The sequence below is a fragment of the Dreissena polymorpha genome, chromosome 3, assembly GCF_020536995.1.
Source record: "Dreissena polymorpha isolate Duluth1 chromosome 3, UMN_Dpol_1.0, whole genome shotgun sequence".
Taxonomy (NCBI): domain Eukaryota; kingdom Metazoa; phylum Mollusca; class Bivalvia; order Myida; family Dreissenidae; genus Dreissena; species Dreissena polymorpha.
This window is the reverse complement of record NC_068357.1, coordinates 111,278,519-111,294,272: the sequence shown is the minus strand read 5'-3', so window position 1 is coordinate 111,294,272 and position 15,754 is coordinate 111,278,519. Positions and strand designations below refer to the sequence as shown.

Sequence of the window (15,754 nt, the reverse complement as noted above, 5' to 3'; positions counted from 1 at the left end):
CAAACATTAAAAATGAATATTTGTCACTAAACACTTACAAAAAAACCTTATGAGGATTTCACGAGTAATTGTTATTGAATTTAAGTACTTAAGCAGTAATTTGAAACTATACCATTTATTCAACAACCGCTAAGTCACAAGTAAAACATGCAGCTGAAGAAACTGAAGATTATTTGTAAATGCATCTAGTATTAAATTGTCTCAAAGTACCATAACACTGTGTTCTTTTTCTAGACGCAATCAACCTGACATAAACTCTTGTAGTAATGACAATGAACTAGGGACAAATGCTTACGATAGTTTAGGTAAGTTGTATTTGTGTAGAGCTGTCAGTTTCTTACATTACCACATTTGCAATCCACTTACTCTGTTGATACAACAACAGTTATTTCCACTAAATTACACTTTTATTCATTGTTTTCGTTTAACTTCATAGCGGAAAAGCTAGTTTTTAGAACTATATTATAAATAACTGTTGTTCTCAAGAAGGCAATTTTATATTAATATGTAAATTCGATTATATGTATGTGTACTATCAATCTAAATATTTGCGACGTTGCTATTATGTAATGATGCACGGCGCTTGTGTTCGGCGTTGCGTTCACGCATAAGCTTTTTGAATAGCTCTTCAAACAAGTTATAATGCTTTGTTTTCTGTTTCAGATGCTCATCAGAGGTAATAAAACACCTATCATAAGCTGCAATGTAGTATTTCCTTTAAAAGCGTGCATTGAAATATATCATGTAATTTCAATATTACTTTCTACAATGAATCTCAATGTTATGCACTTGCATATTGAATATCATGTTTTATACGTAGCAGCAAGCATGTGTACTCCGAATTAGGACATCAGCCGAGGACAGGAAACACACGTCTGTATGAAAATAATGCTGTACATCTAGATTCAGGTGAAGTTATCTTTTTAAACCCTCAATTAAACATGCATTTAAATGATTTAATGTCAAATATTATTGAAAAAAAAGACGATACCATTGAACAAATATTAAATTAACAAACAATATTATGTGTTGCAGGAACAGCTGTGTATGTGAATACAACGTTTGAAAATGCTTAACACGCAATTTACCCATGGTCTAATGATAGACATTTTGCAGCATCGGTGTTATGTGTATGTTAGATCAACATTCCAATTATTTGATCCTATGTAACCAATCGTTTGTATATAATTAAGACCTACAAGCGGAATATAGACGGCCAGTAGGAAATTAGTTTTTAAGCGAATGATTAGTGTAAAAAAAGATATATTGAAATATTGACAAATCGGTCTCATTTATCTACACACAAAGTAATTTACTGTTTTGTTTAAAATCTATAACTATGAAAAAAGCATCACCTTAAGTTTATCAAACTACTGGTGAATATCGCTATTTAACGGTTCTGAAGTAGAAGAAATTCTCATTAAAGTGCGCATTTTGTGTACTTTCGAACACGAGCTGGGTCATTGCACATTATGTTTCTTAATAAAGTTAATGTATATATCCGGTTGTTCATAGATAAATAAGTACGGGATAAATAGTAATTTAAAAACAATTCGACACTTTATATTCGGAAATAAATGTATCAGTTGACTAATTATGTACTTTGTTTAATTTTGGAATTAAACATTTTATGTTGAATGTTTTATGATGAAATGTGTAATGATCGTTGTGCGTACATGTATTCATTGATAGATTCAAATGAATGGAAAGTAAATAATATATTTTATATCGAATATATGTGTATGTTAACGATAAATAAGACACATTAAAAAACAATATATTTAAAATATAGTTTAAATCAATATTTTTATTAGCAATATGTTTTATATTTAATATATACATGTCTATTTTAATACATTAAATTTGTATTACTAAATTATATTATTAAATGATAGATCATTTTGTTTTACTATGAAAATATGTATATACCCATTCATGCATATTGTATATATGCCTTAATACAAATTCAATAATCAACCATTCCTCATTGTGTCATACTTTTGTTATATTTTATATACTCATCACTTCATTTGTTTATATTATACGGACGGACAATAATGGTATAATATATCCCAAACGTGACCTTAAAAAAGAAACGTTTAATGTTTTCACAATTATCCGTTTAAACTAAGGGCCAGGCGTTCAACGTTGTTTTGTTTTCACTGCCGATACTAAGTGTTGTGCCGACCCTTAACCGTTTTAAGTGTCGATATTCGATCATGATTGCTAAATTCGATCAAATTCGCTGAATTAATTAAAAACTTTGCGATCATTTTTGTAGCATTTGATAATATTCGCTAAATTAATTTAAAATCACTATAATAACTAGGTAAATGATGTTAAATAGAAATTTGTGCATGTCATTGTATATTCTTATCAAACTGGGAATCGAAAGGTTATTTATATACAAGTTAAGCTGACCTACCTACCCTATTAGGTGGGAGATAATAGTGGAAACCAATATATTTTTTTTGGTATAATTATCTAAATTGTATTATCTTTGGGGAGATGTGTAGACAGGCTGCGGGTAAATCACGTTCATTTTGGCACTCGTATATCTCTGTTTCTTTAGCAGTCACATGCATAAAGAGTTACTAAAATTATAGCCATTTAATAAGGCACCTGTTCTTTTAATGTCAATTATAGATGTTTTGAAATATACTTGATGGACATGAATATTACCAGTAATACAGATTTTGATCACAATGCTTACAATGCCTGTTTCGTGATACTTGTGCTTTTCCAGCAAATCTAAATATATTTGCACAACTTTGCTACAGCTTATGTCGATAGTACAATACCTTTGGAGTTCTTGAATTATTGTTTGGTCGGTAATTTTTGCCATGATGACAAAAATACACCTTTAATCCAAGGCTGTTAAACGGTTTCCCATTCAGCCACTTGACCCTTTTGTTGTTGACAATATTTGAGCCTGATTCAATAACAAACAAGAAAATATAAATAAATTGATTATGTTTCTACTATTACCATATGTTTGCTACATAACAAGCTATTACATGTACCAACTTAATGAAAAGGTTTGTTTATGTCTATAACTGATGTTCTAGTTAAGAGTAAGGGTGTCACGTTTACAGATTTTTCTAAACGTTTAAACGAAATGAAATAAACGAAACGTTACCGTTTAAACGGTATTCCTATGTCCGTTTTAAAATCATCACGCATCAGTGCCATCACTTCTTCAAACTGAAAGTAGTACTTATTTCCGGAAATTATATTTAGTGCATATCCCATTCGCACATGATGTCATACTAAAACCAACTGTTCCCATCGTTGTCTAACCAATGGGTTACAATTTGTCTACTTACATGCCGTAATATTTTGACACGAATGTGAATTATTTACCAACATTCCTTAAACAAGAGTAAACCAGTTTTAAAGTTTATAACGTTTTACTTATAACACGATGTATATCAAAAGATGCATACTTAAATTTTAATAAAATGTTCCTATACGGAGATTGTTCGCCATATCTCGAGAAATGAATGGCGATGAATAAACGTCGTGAATATTTCCTCAGGCCGACGCGCGTTGAATGTTCAAGAGGATTCGGGGCATTCTCATGCAACAAAAGCCGGGAATTTCATGATGATGCGCGTTAAATATTCAAGAGGTCTAGTCCGAACATGGTGTATTGTTGTGCTTACGGTATTGATTCCGTCATAAATCATTATTTATTATTACTATTATGTTATTTAAATAAAAGCACCAATTATAAAAAAACACAACAGTATTGCGTTATTTAAATCGTAAATTTACCTACAATTTCCTAACAGAATTCGCTTTTCAGAGGTAGCTCATTCATTTCCCTTAATTCTTTACCGTAGGCATAGCATTAATTACTCAACTCAAAATTAATCCACAGTTTGCAAATAAATGCCCCTAATGTTATTGTAAGCCAATAATAGGTGTCATTAACACCTCGTTGTAGGTATACCACCTCTATAAAAACCAATTTACCGAAACCTCCACGGCATTTACTATATAAATCAATTTACCGAACATGTCATTTACCGAAACCTCCAGCACCCGATATAAGTTCCGTATTGCACCGTATGGCATCCGTTTCCATATTCAAAGGCTCAGAAAGCGGAATAATTGTATGTGGTATGTGTGCCACACTTGATAATATCGTGCTTGTGATGGTCATTTAAAATGAAAAGTAAATGTCAAATTAGCCAAACGAAAGCATTTGTATATACTTAAATATAACAATTATCAAGTAATATTGTTTTACTACGACGCATCAAGGAGAAATTGTTTGTTTGCCTAAAGTTTGCTAGTTCACGCGTTTAAGAGCCAGCATTTTACTGACCAATTTCTTACAATTTCCGGAACTGTTTTTAAAACAATAGTCGCTGGTCGTGATAAATCGACCATAACTAGGTGAACATACACAGATAATCGAGTGGTAAATTATGTTCATCCTTGCAGAGAGCCAGATAAAAAAGGCCTTTTACTGATTTTAAGACATTAAAGCAGTCGTTCAAAAGTTAACTTCCATTGCATATCGATCTTAGCTCTCCGTCAATCGCCGTGGTAACCATAGCAATATCATGTTAAAATAGTCCTCAAGGACCCGATGACGCACGACAACCTTTTGACAGCCCTATAGGTCAAATATTCAGGTCATCAATTAACTCGTCGTTCAGTATATGAGTACGCTCGATGTGGATTGTTATCAATCAATAGTACTCAGAAATTCTGGTTGAATAATGATGTCGTGTTCTGAGAAAACTGGGCAAAATGCTTGTGCGTTAATTGTCGTCCCAGATTAGCCTGTGCAGTCCGCACAGGCTAATCAGGGACGACAATTTCCGCTTTTATGGAATTTTTCGTTTAAATGATTTCTCTTTGTAGCGAAAATCCAGTAATGCGGAAAGTGTCGTCCCTGATTAGCCTGTGCGGACTGCACAGGCTAATCTGGGACGACATTTTACGCACATGCATAATGCCCAGTTATCTCAGAACACGACACATATATCCTATAGATATTCTGACTGCAAAAATGGTGAAATATTTGTATCAAATACATAAGACCAAATCAGATTTTCGTGAAAACCGTTTCCGTATTAAACGGACCATTGACTTGTTTTGTATCGTAAGGAGGTATATACAAATTGAATAGTTCATGGTTTTATTTTTCCGATGGTTTGTAAGGCACTCGTTGATTGGGATACACGGTATCTATAATTAAAAGTTGATGACAATATCTAAGTTTTAACGGCTGTTACTTAAGCTGTTTAGCGTTACATGTATAACGTTTTCATGAACAAAAAGCCTCTTAATTTAGAAATTTTCAAGCTGGAATTGCCAAACTTGGCCTATGGGTTCGTTTCAATATCGAGAATAGATTTGTTTAAAGCCATAAACAATCAGCGTTCCTTAAAGTTATAGCCACAATTTCAACGCTACATGTGATATATGAATATTTGTATTTCAATAATGATAGTGTTCCATATAAGCGACTGTCAAGATAAATCAGTTACATGTTTATGCGGGTAATACATACTTCGAATGCCGTGACTCGTCTGCTGATAATTTTGATATGAACATAAATAATTCACCCGCGAAAATAATATTCGCGCCCATGATTTGGTTCACAATCAGTGATATGCACATACTTTGAGATGGTATTGTGTTATTTAAAAATAAAAGCATTGATTGTATTAGTTCAACAGACATAACATTTGTCCGCTAACATAATACGAAAACAATACCCAGCGTATTGAAAGGTTCTCAATATTCCGACATCTCATGTTTGCTGATAACAGCGACGTTTACCTTGGACACATAAGAACATTGGTGAAAACACTTCCAAAACGTAATGCATGTCCATTATGCATGCATAACAGATCGACCAAACCATGGAAACAAGTCTTCTTAGAAGCCTGTAAAATAATAAAGCATTTGGTTATTATTTAACATATAGTTTTAGTACACACTATAGCTGGTACATGATTCCTCTAGAATACATAAAGTTAAAATATACAATTCGTAGTTGTTAAACTTTGATATATTGTATTCCTTTCCCACCTAGCGCTTGTGAACATAAACATTATTTTAATGCATTTTTTACATCGAACGAAACAGTTTTAGTGATATAAATAAATTTCATAAATATAACTGATGTCTTATAAAATGAATTGAATTATTTTCTGTAGAAACTAGAATGGAGCCTTATCATTTCGAAACACAAGGAATCATACTCTTTATATGTGTCTTGTTCTGAGAAAACTGGGCATAATGCTTGTGCGTAAAGTATCATCACAGATTAGCCTGTGCGTAAATTGTCATCCAATATAAGCCTGTGCAGTCCGCACAGGCTAATCAGGGACGACACTTTCCGCCTAAACGGGATTTTCGCTAAGAAGATGTAAACGAAAAATTCCATAAAAGCGGAAATTGTCGTCCCTGATTAGCCTGTGCGGACTGCACAGGCTTATATTGGATGACAATTTACGCACACAAGCATTATGCCTAGTTTTCTAAGAACACGACACATATATACAAAATCTTCGCTATGTTGCCTAAAGGAAATGTAATAATATCCGCTATTTGTAGCTCCACTGTTAGAAGAACAGGTGATCCAGTCTGCTCACCCGGCATCAGCTTCGGAGTTCGAGCTAGGTTAACGTGTGTTTAGAAAGCTAGAGAGATAATATCCAAACTTAAAGCCCCATTAACACTCAAAATCAACGATTATTGCGTAAAATATTTCATAAAATAAAGTTAACAAATAAAACATCAGTGTTCCTTATACCAACAGCCCACATTTCAACGCTAGATGTGGTCTGGTAACACAGATTTAACAAGATACAAATAAATCTGTTTTATTTTTTGTGGTACAATATTTTTAAAACATGTTCATCAACCAATTTAGTGTTCGTGTGCAGTATGAATATATATATAGTTGCGGGAAATTTAAATGGAATATATTGCACCACAAAAATATAACAAAGAGCATTTTGTATCTTGTTAAATCTATGTTACGTGACCATATCTAGCGTTGACATTTTGGCTATTGCTATAAAGAACACTGATTTGTTATTGATTAACTTTATTTTACGAAATATGTTACGAAATATTTGTTGATTTTGAGTGTTAATGGACCTTTAACCTGTGCAGCGAATATTATTTGATCGGATGATAGTGCTCGCTAAAATCGGTCTATTTATAACTTCGATGTGTAATTTTTACGGCGGTTTTAATGTTCATGCGATCGCATGAAACTCTGTAATCAAAGATAACGCAACCCCCGTATGGCTTTAAGATAACACCAAACTCGTGTTGGTTTGCGTATTGGAAAATAGCAATGTTGACACCACGGCTTATGAAATAATATTCGATCGATCGTAAATATACGGTGGCATAAAGAGGACATCTTTAGTTCCTGCGCACGCAATTGCTATGACATGCGCGCGATATCTGTTACGTGCGCACATGATAGCTATAACGTGCGCACACAATAGCTAGCGCGTGCGCATGCAGTAGTTGACTAATGAAACTTGCATTTGAATTAACAAGATGTGTGTGTGTGTGTGTGCGTGCGTGCGTGCGAGTGTGTGCGTGCATGCGTGCGTGCGTGTGTGTGTGAAAAGCAGCTGAATTTCTCACATTTCTCAACATATCATTTATTCTTTTTTTACGTTCAATACTGTATGGTAACTCTCCTTTGAGTCGAACAGGTTCACGGTTCACTTTCATTAGTTCAAAGCCGAGACTAAGCTTGCAAAGGCTTTGGATATAATGTCTTATGATTTTTGTAAATAACCTTTTGGTTCTCATTATGTTTTCGTTGAAAAATGGTTTATTTTCAATACCCGTCGATTTCACCCACGAGTACGTCGAACGCCTCTAAGACGAACATATATATTTGTTATTAGCAATGATTAGAATAACCACTCCCTAGATTTAATTATAAAAATATAATAATAACAGTAATATTGTATTTTGACTAAAATAAATTTTTAGAAAGACAGATGTAGCACTTGCGGAGACGTAGATAAGTACGTATCAAATGTTCTTCTTTATGAGCTTAGTAATTCTATGTAGATTTTGTTAACTGAAATACATATACTGTTAATCCCCATCCGTGTGCATCTGTGTGTAGGAAAACTCATGTCTGCATAAGGTCACATCGCATTCATCTCAAGGGCAAATTGAATTGTTACACGTGGTACGTAGCTTACTGTGAAATATAATGAAATAAGAAAAAACATTAAAATGGCGCTATAAAATTATAGAATGAGATAATGTTTTCAATATTAAGTCATTTATGAATGATTTGAAATGCATCAGGTCAAAATGCCGATCATGCTTGAAATTTTCGAATGCACCAGAAGTTATTAGTAGATAATCTTAAAGCGGGTATATACGATTTTTTATATGTGTTTGATTGTAATATATTGATAAAATATGTTACAATAACACAAAATAGGCAAGAAAAATTATACATTAAAGCCGAATTTCATAAAATGCAGCAAAGAAAAATTAGCGCCCCGAGCCGATTGTGACGTACATATTTTCCTACAATAACCGAAGCATTCGTCTTTGTATTAGGATCGGAGTTAGTGTTCGTGTGTCGTATGAATAGATATCGTTGCAGGAATTCAAATAAACCGTTAAACTAAGTTTAGATTCACATCATACATGTATGGTATACATGCTGGCGAATTCGGCTGTACAGCCGTTTTCAATTTCAGAATTAAATATCTGGCTTATTTCGCATTTTTCGATACATGTTCTTCTTAACTTTTATTTTAATTTATATTGAAATATATATATATAATACGTTTTTACACATTTTATATAAATTCATAAATATTTGACAAAATCGTATATACCGGTATAATATATTATAAATTTACTCGCGTGGTTTCTTATCAATCAGCTCACTTTGGTGTTGTTTACTTATCTATTTCATATCATGTCCTTAAACATTAAAGCATTGAGGTCAGTGCGATAACATTTTATATATTCGGTACTGAATTACCAAAGTTAAATATTAACTGTCTAAGTAAAATATTTTGTAGACTTGAATACACACTTGCAATTTTGGGAAACACAGATTTTTAATGGGTTGATAATCCATTTCAATGCTATACTTGACTTGTATTACTTTGGTGTCGGTTTAGCTTGCTACAAAACATGAGACATACAGTAATTGGTTGATATGCAGTATGCTACAGGGACATAAAGTGGTTTTAATAGCGAAATGGTTTTAATGCTGAGTTTTCATGAGTTTTTATGGACAGATAATACAAATTGTAAGTATTCGGCAAATTTTAATCGTTCCTAGGGTGCAATAGAACAGTAATCAATCAATACCTTCTTCTTCTTCTTCTTTAATAATAATGGCTATGTCCAATACTGATACATTATGGCCATGCGTGGGGGGCTAAAAAGAAATAGATTGATAGGTTACCCGAGTTACTCAATCCACTCAGGAAAATTCTATCAACAGTGATAAAAAAGGTGCAAAACCTAACACCTTAAGCCCTTAAGACTTAAATATATACATATACTACTGTGCATGTGGTGAGAATATTAGTCGAGTTAAAAACAGGATAAAAGCAGAAACATTTGATCTAAGGAAGGAACACTATTGTTTTCAATTTAATCAATATCCTTCTGATGGTAAGGGTCCCACACACTAGAGCAATATTCCAAGGATGGTCTAACAATGCTGTTATATGCCGCTGCCTTAGTTTCCATTTTAGAAGAATGAATGTTTCGTTTTAAGAAACCTAAGCTCTGGCTTGCTTTACTACTAATTTTATTTACGTGAGGTGACCAGTTTAAAGTTGAGCTTACTTCAACGCCAAGATGTGTGGCTTGATTTACAACAGACAGAGGTCGATTGTGAAGAGTGTAGGCTGTTTCTAATGGTTTACGGTCTCTCGTAACATGCATGATATGACATTTTTCTATGTTAAAAGACATCTTCCATTTCAGCTCCCACAATGATAGACTATCTAGATCTCTCTGAAACTGAATAGTGTCAGCCAAAGTTTTTATGGATCGATCTGTACATGACACAGTCATCCGCAAATAGACGGACGTCTGACTTCGCAGACGAAGGTAGATCATTAATGTAGAGCATAAACAGAAGAGGCCCAAGAACTGATCCCTGGGGTACGCCAGAAATTACAGGGGCCATGGTGGAAGTAGCCCCATCTACAACAACCTGTTGACTACGGTTACCAAGAAATGCTTTAATCCAAGAGTGTGTAGTGTCCGTGATGCCATAATGGGCTTGTTTCAGCAACAATCTACCGTGATGTACAACATCGAAGGCTTTGCTAAAATCCATGATGGCAACATTCATCTGGTCTCTCTGCATGGTAGAAGCTAAGTCATGGATAAAACCCACAAGTTGGGTTTCGCAAGACCGCCGGGCTCGAAAGCCATGTTGGTTGTCCACCAGGATATTAAGAACAGAACAGAACAGACATTTTATTTAGACTTATACATAAGTACATCGTCTTAATACAAACAGTATAAAATAAATATGTCACGTTTTCATTTCATTTAAGTTGAAAACAAATATATATATATAAAACACACACACACACAAAATAAAAATGAAGAAAAAGCATATAGTAAATTTTCTAAACATATAATGACAGAAAGATTTGTAGGTGATACCGGTTAGACTCTATATGGTATTATTGATAAATGAATTGCGAATTACAAATGCTTCTTTTATATATTTACACAACTTGACAAGTTCGTTTTTATCGGATGAAGTCAGTAATTGATGATACTTAAACACAGATGGATTAACATATAAATGCCTTTTAAGGTATTTTTGTCGTAAAACACTAAAACATGGACAAATACAAACAAAGTGAAACTCATCTTCAATATCTCTACTATTGCAACAAACACAGTATCTTTCGTTGCGAGGAATATTATTACGCCCATATCTCCCAGTTTGGATTCTCAGTGAGTGAACAGAAATTCTTAACTCAACAAATTGGGTACGCAAACTCCTTGGTAACAAATCCAAGTAAGATTCGTATACAATTGTAGGTTTAAAAACTCTGTACATGTCTAATACAGTACTGTTACTTAATGTACCAAACCATTCCTGTTTAAATGTATCTATAAGTCTATTTCTAAACTGACATATAAAAGAATTAACACACACAGAGCTAGGTTTATTAAAAACATATCCATAACCATAATCGTTTAACAACTGTTTAATATGTGAGACCCAATTGATGTTTCCTTTATGACACTCTACAACATTCATATTATACACAGTTTGGAGAATAATATTATCAATCAATCTAATTTTAAACCAATATTTTAACATTCTTATAAAACGATTTATGTAAAGTGGGTATCTACCCAACTCTCCGTAAACACATGCGTTACAACTGTTGAGTCTTACTTGTAGCATTCGTTTACAGAACTTTAAATGGATACGTTCTATTTCTTTAGACTTTGTAAAACCCCATATTTCGGAGGCATAGTTAAGAATAGAACCAACAAATGCATCAAATAACTAATATTAAGCTTGTCAATATGGTCTAAAACTAATAACGATATGCTCCAGCAATTTACAAGCAATACATGTTAATGAGACTGGTCTATAATCACTAGCTTGGTACTTTTCACATTCCCGTAAGATTCTGGGTTTGATTTGGTCTGGCCCTGCGGCCTTGTAAGGATTCAGTTTGAGTAGGAGTTTCTTAACACTATTTACCGTAATATTAATTGATGGCATGTTTTTATACGGGCTATTACCAAGATCTGGATATGAGCTGTTTGTGTCATTAGTAAAAACAGAAGAAAATTGTTTATTTAAGACTTCAGCTTTTTCCTTGGGGTTAGATTTTAAAGGGGCCTTTTCACAAATTTTGGCATTTTTTAACTTATTCATTGAATGCTTTATATCGATAAATGTAAACATTGGATCGTAAAAGCTCCAGTAAAAAATCAAGAATAAAATTAAGAAAAGGAAAAGAACATTGCCTGGACCAGGTTTCGAACCAGTGACCCCTGGAGTCCTGCAAGAGTCCTGAAGTAAAAACGCTCTAGCCTACTGAGCTATTCCGCCGAATACACATACTAGACGTATTTTATACGTTATATAAGCAATCTTCGTAGTTTCACAAAATTTAACGACAAAAGCAGAACTTTCCAAATTATTCAATCGTTTCGCGTTGCAACGCTTTATAATTTTTAGGTTTTAAAATCGTCAAAAGATGCATATAATGGCTATATTAGACCATGGTAAATGTTCAGTATTACTGTTTCCTCACAAATATCATAACTAAAACGAAACTTTGCGAATCTGAAACAACTTTTTCAATTTTGTCAATTTACCAAAGCGTGAAAAGATCCCTTTAAGACCTTGTAAAAAAATTCCCAGCTTCTCAAACACGAAGCATTGCAGACGCAGACGATATTACAGTTTATAATGCACCAAGGCATCGAACTCTGAGAAATCCTAATATATAACACATAGAATTAACCACCTGGCTTAAAATATATTTTTGAACCAAGCTCTGTAAAATAAACATATAACAGGCAACCGATTATCCTGCTCTGATACCCGGCATGCGCCTCGTCAAATTTAATCATAGAATTCGCAAACCTGAATAATATATCATTTATAATACCTGCACATGTCTTCTTCATAAGGTCAAAGAGAGATATACCTCGGTAATTTGAAGGATCAACCCGCGATCCCGTTTTATATAACGGTACGATTATACTCTCACTCCTAACATTAATAAAGTTTCCAGAATGTTAAATCGTATTGAAAAGTTCATTTATAATAGGACTCATCACGTGTTAATTAGTTATATAAAATTCTACCCGATCCCGTCTTTACTTTGAGATTGGCCGCGCTATATTATAATAGCTACGTTAGCGTTAACGATCGCCAAAATCGCATTTGGCAATTGCAATTCCTGGTTGACGATCAAAAACAAGCCGGGTATACGGATCATTTGATAACAGATGACACTTCGATAACAGAGAACAACAAAAGCCACGCACGAGTGGAGATATTTTCAGCTTTGTAAATTTATGTTCTGTTAATTCGGTTTTCAGACACGGGACATTGTTTGGTCGATTAATGGTATAGCACTTCGTATTGCGAAGAAAGAAATTCGCAGAAAAACGGTGGATTATATAAACAAAAACAATAAAATTCTATCGATAATGAGCATGAATTGTATGATAAGTACACATTTTAACAAAATAAAAATACTTGGAAATACACAAAGAACATGCTTACTTTTCGAAATAAAAGTTCAATATATCCATTAATGTTACAACATGTTACATTTTAGTTTACTAACGTATTTGAGAAAATTCAAATGTTTAAAGGGGCCTTTTCACAGATTTTGGCATGTTTTGAAGTTTGTCATTAAATGCTTTATATTGATAAAATAAAATAAATACATTCGTCACAATCGGCTCCGGTCGCTAATTTGTCTTTGCTGCATGCTATGAAATTCGTCTTCAATGCAATTTTTTTTGCCTATTTTGTGTTATTGTTACATATTTTATCAATATATTACAATTTAACACTTGTAAAAAATCGTATAATCTCGCTTTACATTAGATACTGTTGCAGACGATTACTTTCTTAAGCGTCCGCGCGCACCTGACAGGCTAAACAACACTTACACGCAGCGTAAATTTTGCGCACATTTTAGTGAAACTGCGTACGCATTAATTTACGTTCGGCGTAAATTCTCTGCGTTAACCTAAAGTTGCGTAAATATACGCTATGTTAGTGAAACGCACCCATAGTGACCATATTCACGGGCGGCGGTGTTCCCGTTCCGGTCCCCTTTGTGGCGTGTTTTTACCACCCATTATGCCTTTCATGAAAGAATTTAATCTGTTCTATTTTTATTTACTTTATGGCATTTTATAATAAATGCCCGTTTTCAATCAACAATATTGTGTTTGTTCATTCCTTCAAGTCATACGAGTCCGTCCGTCTATGACCGTTTCATTACCACCGAGGACAATACATAAATAATATTTTATGAACACATACAAGAGTTTATGTCATTGTACGCTTTCTTAATTGTTTAATTGTCTGTTACAATTATACTTGTTCAAGCCTTATATTTAACTACTTGTATATAACCTTAGTGTTGGGTCACATAGGCTCTTTTGACTAATCAAATTTGGTCTTGGCCATTGTGGTCCTTTAATTGTTCCTTCTAGACTGTGACGTGGTAATCCAGTGTGGTCAAAATTAACAACCCACCTCCACCCTTTCTGCACCATAAGGTTTTGACTCCCATACTATGTATGTTTTTACCTGTGTGTAAAAGACATTTGTATATTATTTTACTGTTATAAGCATCAACTATTTTTCTTTTATACTTTTTGGGCGTGTTTTTACCGCCGACATCACATTCAAATTCACAAATTCATGTTTTGTATGTGTATACGCGTGTTTTTACCACCCATTATGCCTTTCTGGAAAGAATATGTTCTATTTGTATCTACTTTATGGCATTTTATAATAAATGACCGTTTTCAATCAACACTATTGTGTTTGTTCATTCCTTCAAGTCATACGAGTCCGTCCGGTCTATGACTGTTTCATTACCACCGAGGACAATACATATATGTCCAGTTTTCGAGTCACCCAACCGCCTGATCTTCGCAAAGTACACGAGCTTAAACAATTTTAACTAACGTTCCTTGTAGCGAAACGGTTGATCTGAAGCATGTATAATTATGTAATCATAAAGGTACTAAGGTCGTTTAATTATACATAAGATATCATGTTATGAAACATCACTCTGCTAAAACTGCTACTTAAAGATTCGGATCCGTCAATATGCAGCAATTAGGAGTTCTGATGCGTAGGCACTAAACTACGAGGGACTTAGCCTGAATATGTGTAGCCACTATGAATAAAATATATAGTGTACTAAATCATGTAATATATAATAATACACTATATATATTTCATTGGCTTAGTTTTCGTTTATAATTTTCACAAATAATATAGTTATATGTACAATTTTCTCGTTCATACATGAAAGTTACTTACGAAAATATTATACAATTGAAGTAGATTGCAAAGAAGTTCTTTGTTTCGAAAAAGATACAATTTCGAGATGATTATCTTCTATTTGTGTCAAATGTGAAAAACAATTTTCACTGAAATCCATACAGTTTACTTAATTGTGAATGTCTTTGAACTCATGTTTCAGAATATTTACAGTTGCAAATATATTAAAAAATCTTGACAGTCGCGGAAATGACAAATAGTTGCGGAAATGACGAAACATTGTGGTAATGACAAGTAAAAATTGTTCAACTTATATATATATATATATTTTATAACTCAAATGAATGACACTCGTTTGTTATATGTTTGTAGACTAGATAGTAAATCTAGATACTCATAAAACAAGTTACAAACATGTACTTCGACATACACATAACGTGATTTCATCCTTCTTTTAATATAGTGATCTAATCATTTCTATTTCCATATAAATCACATCATACGACCATTAAGTACTGCAGTTACAGCACGACACAAAACAATAGTGACATTAGTGTCTCGTTTTGATCTTGGCCGGTTTGTGAGCGCAACGTACTTTCATAATTGAAACGAGACTGATTTGGAAACGCGGCACTACTGTAAATATTGGGTTTTGTATTAATGCTGTAATTATAGTGATTGAATACACCCAGGTAAACGGAATGTAAATGTTTACGAAAATGTAGGAAT

At 33.5% G+C, this 15,754-nt stretch overlaps 1 protein-coding gene across 7 annotated transcripts in view; it reads left to right on the top strand.

Annotated features, from left to right (window-relative positions):
- The window catches only part of LOC127871026 (hemicentin-1-like), a 71,742-nt gene extending 67,683 nt beyond the window's left edge, over positions 1-4,059 (top strand). For 4 of the 7 annotated variants that reach the window (XM_052413634.1, XM_052413636.1, XM_052413637.1 and 1 more), the window contains 4 exons: positions 235-305; positions 664-676; positions 821-909; positions 1,036-4,059. In XM_052413634.1, coding sequence (XP_052269594.1) covers positions 235-305; positions 664-676; positions 821-909; positions 1,036-1,076 — 214 coding nt within the window. In that variant the 3' untranslated portion in view covers positions 1,077-4,059. Of the gene's footprint in view, positions 1-234; positions 306-663; positions 677-820; positions 910-1,035 lie in introns of those variants that run through there. The other 3 variants (XM_052413635.1, XR_008045046.1, XR_008045047.1) reach the window with 3 other exon arrangements.
- Positions 4,060-15,754: the final 11,695 nt, after the last annotated feature.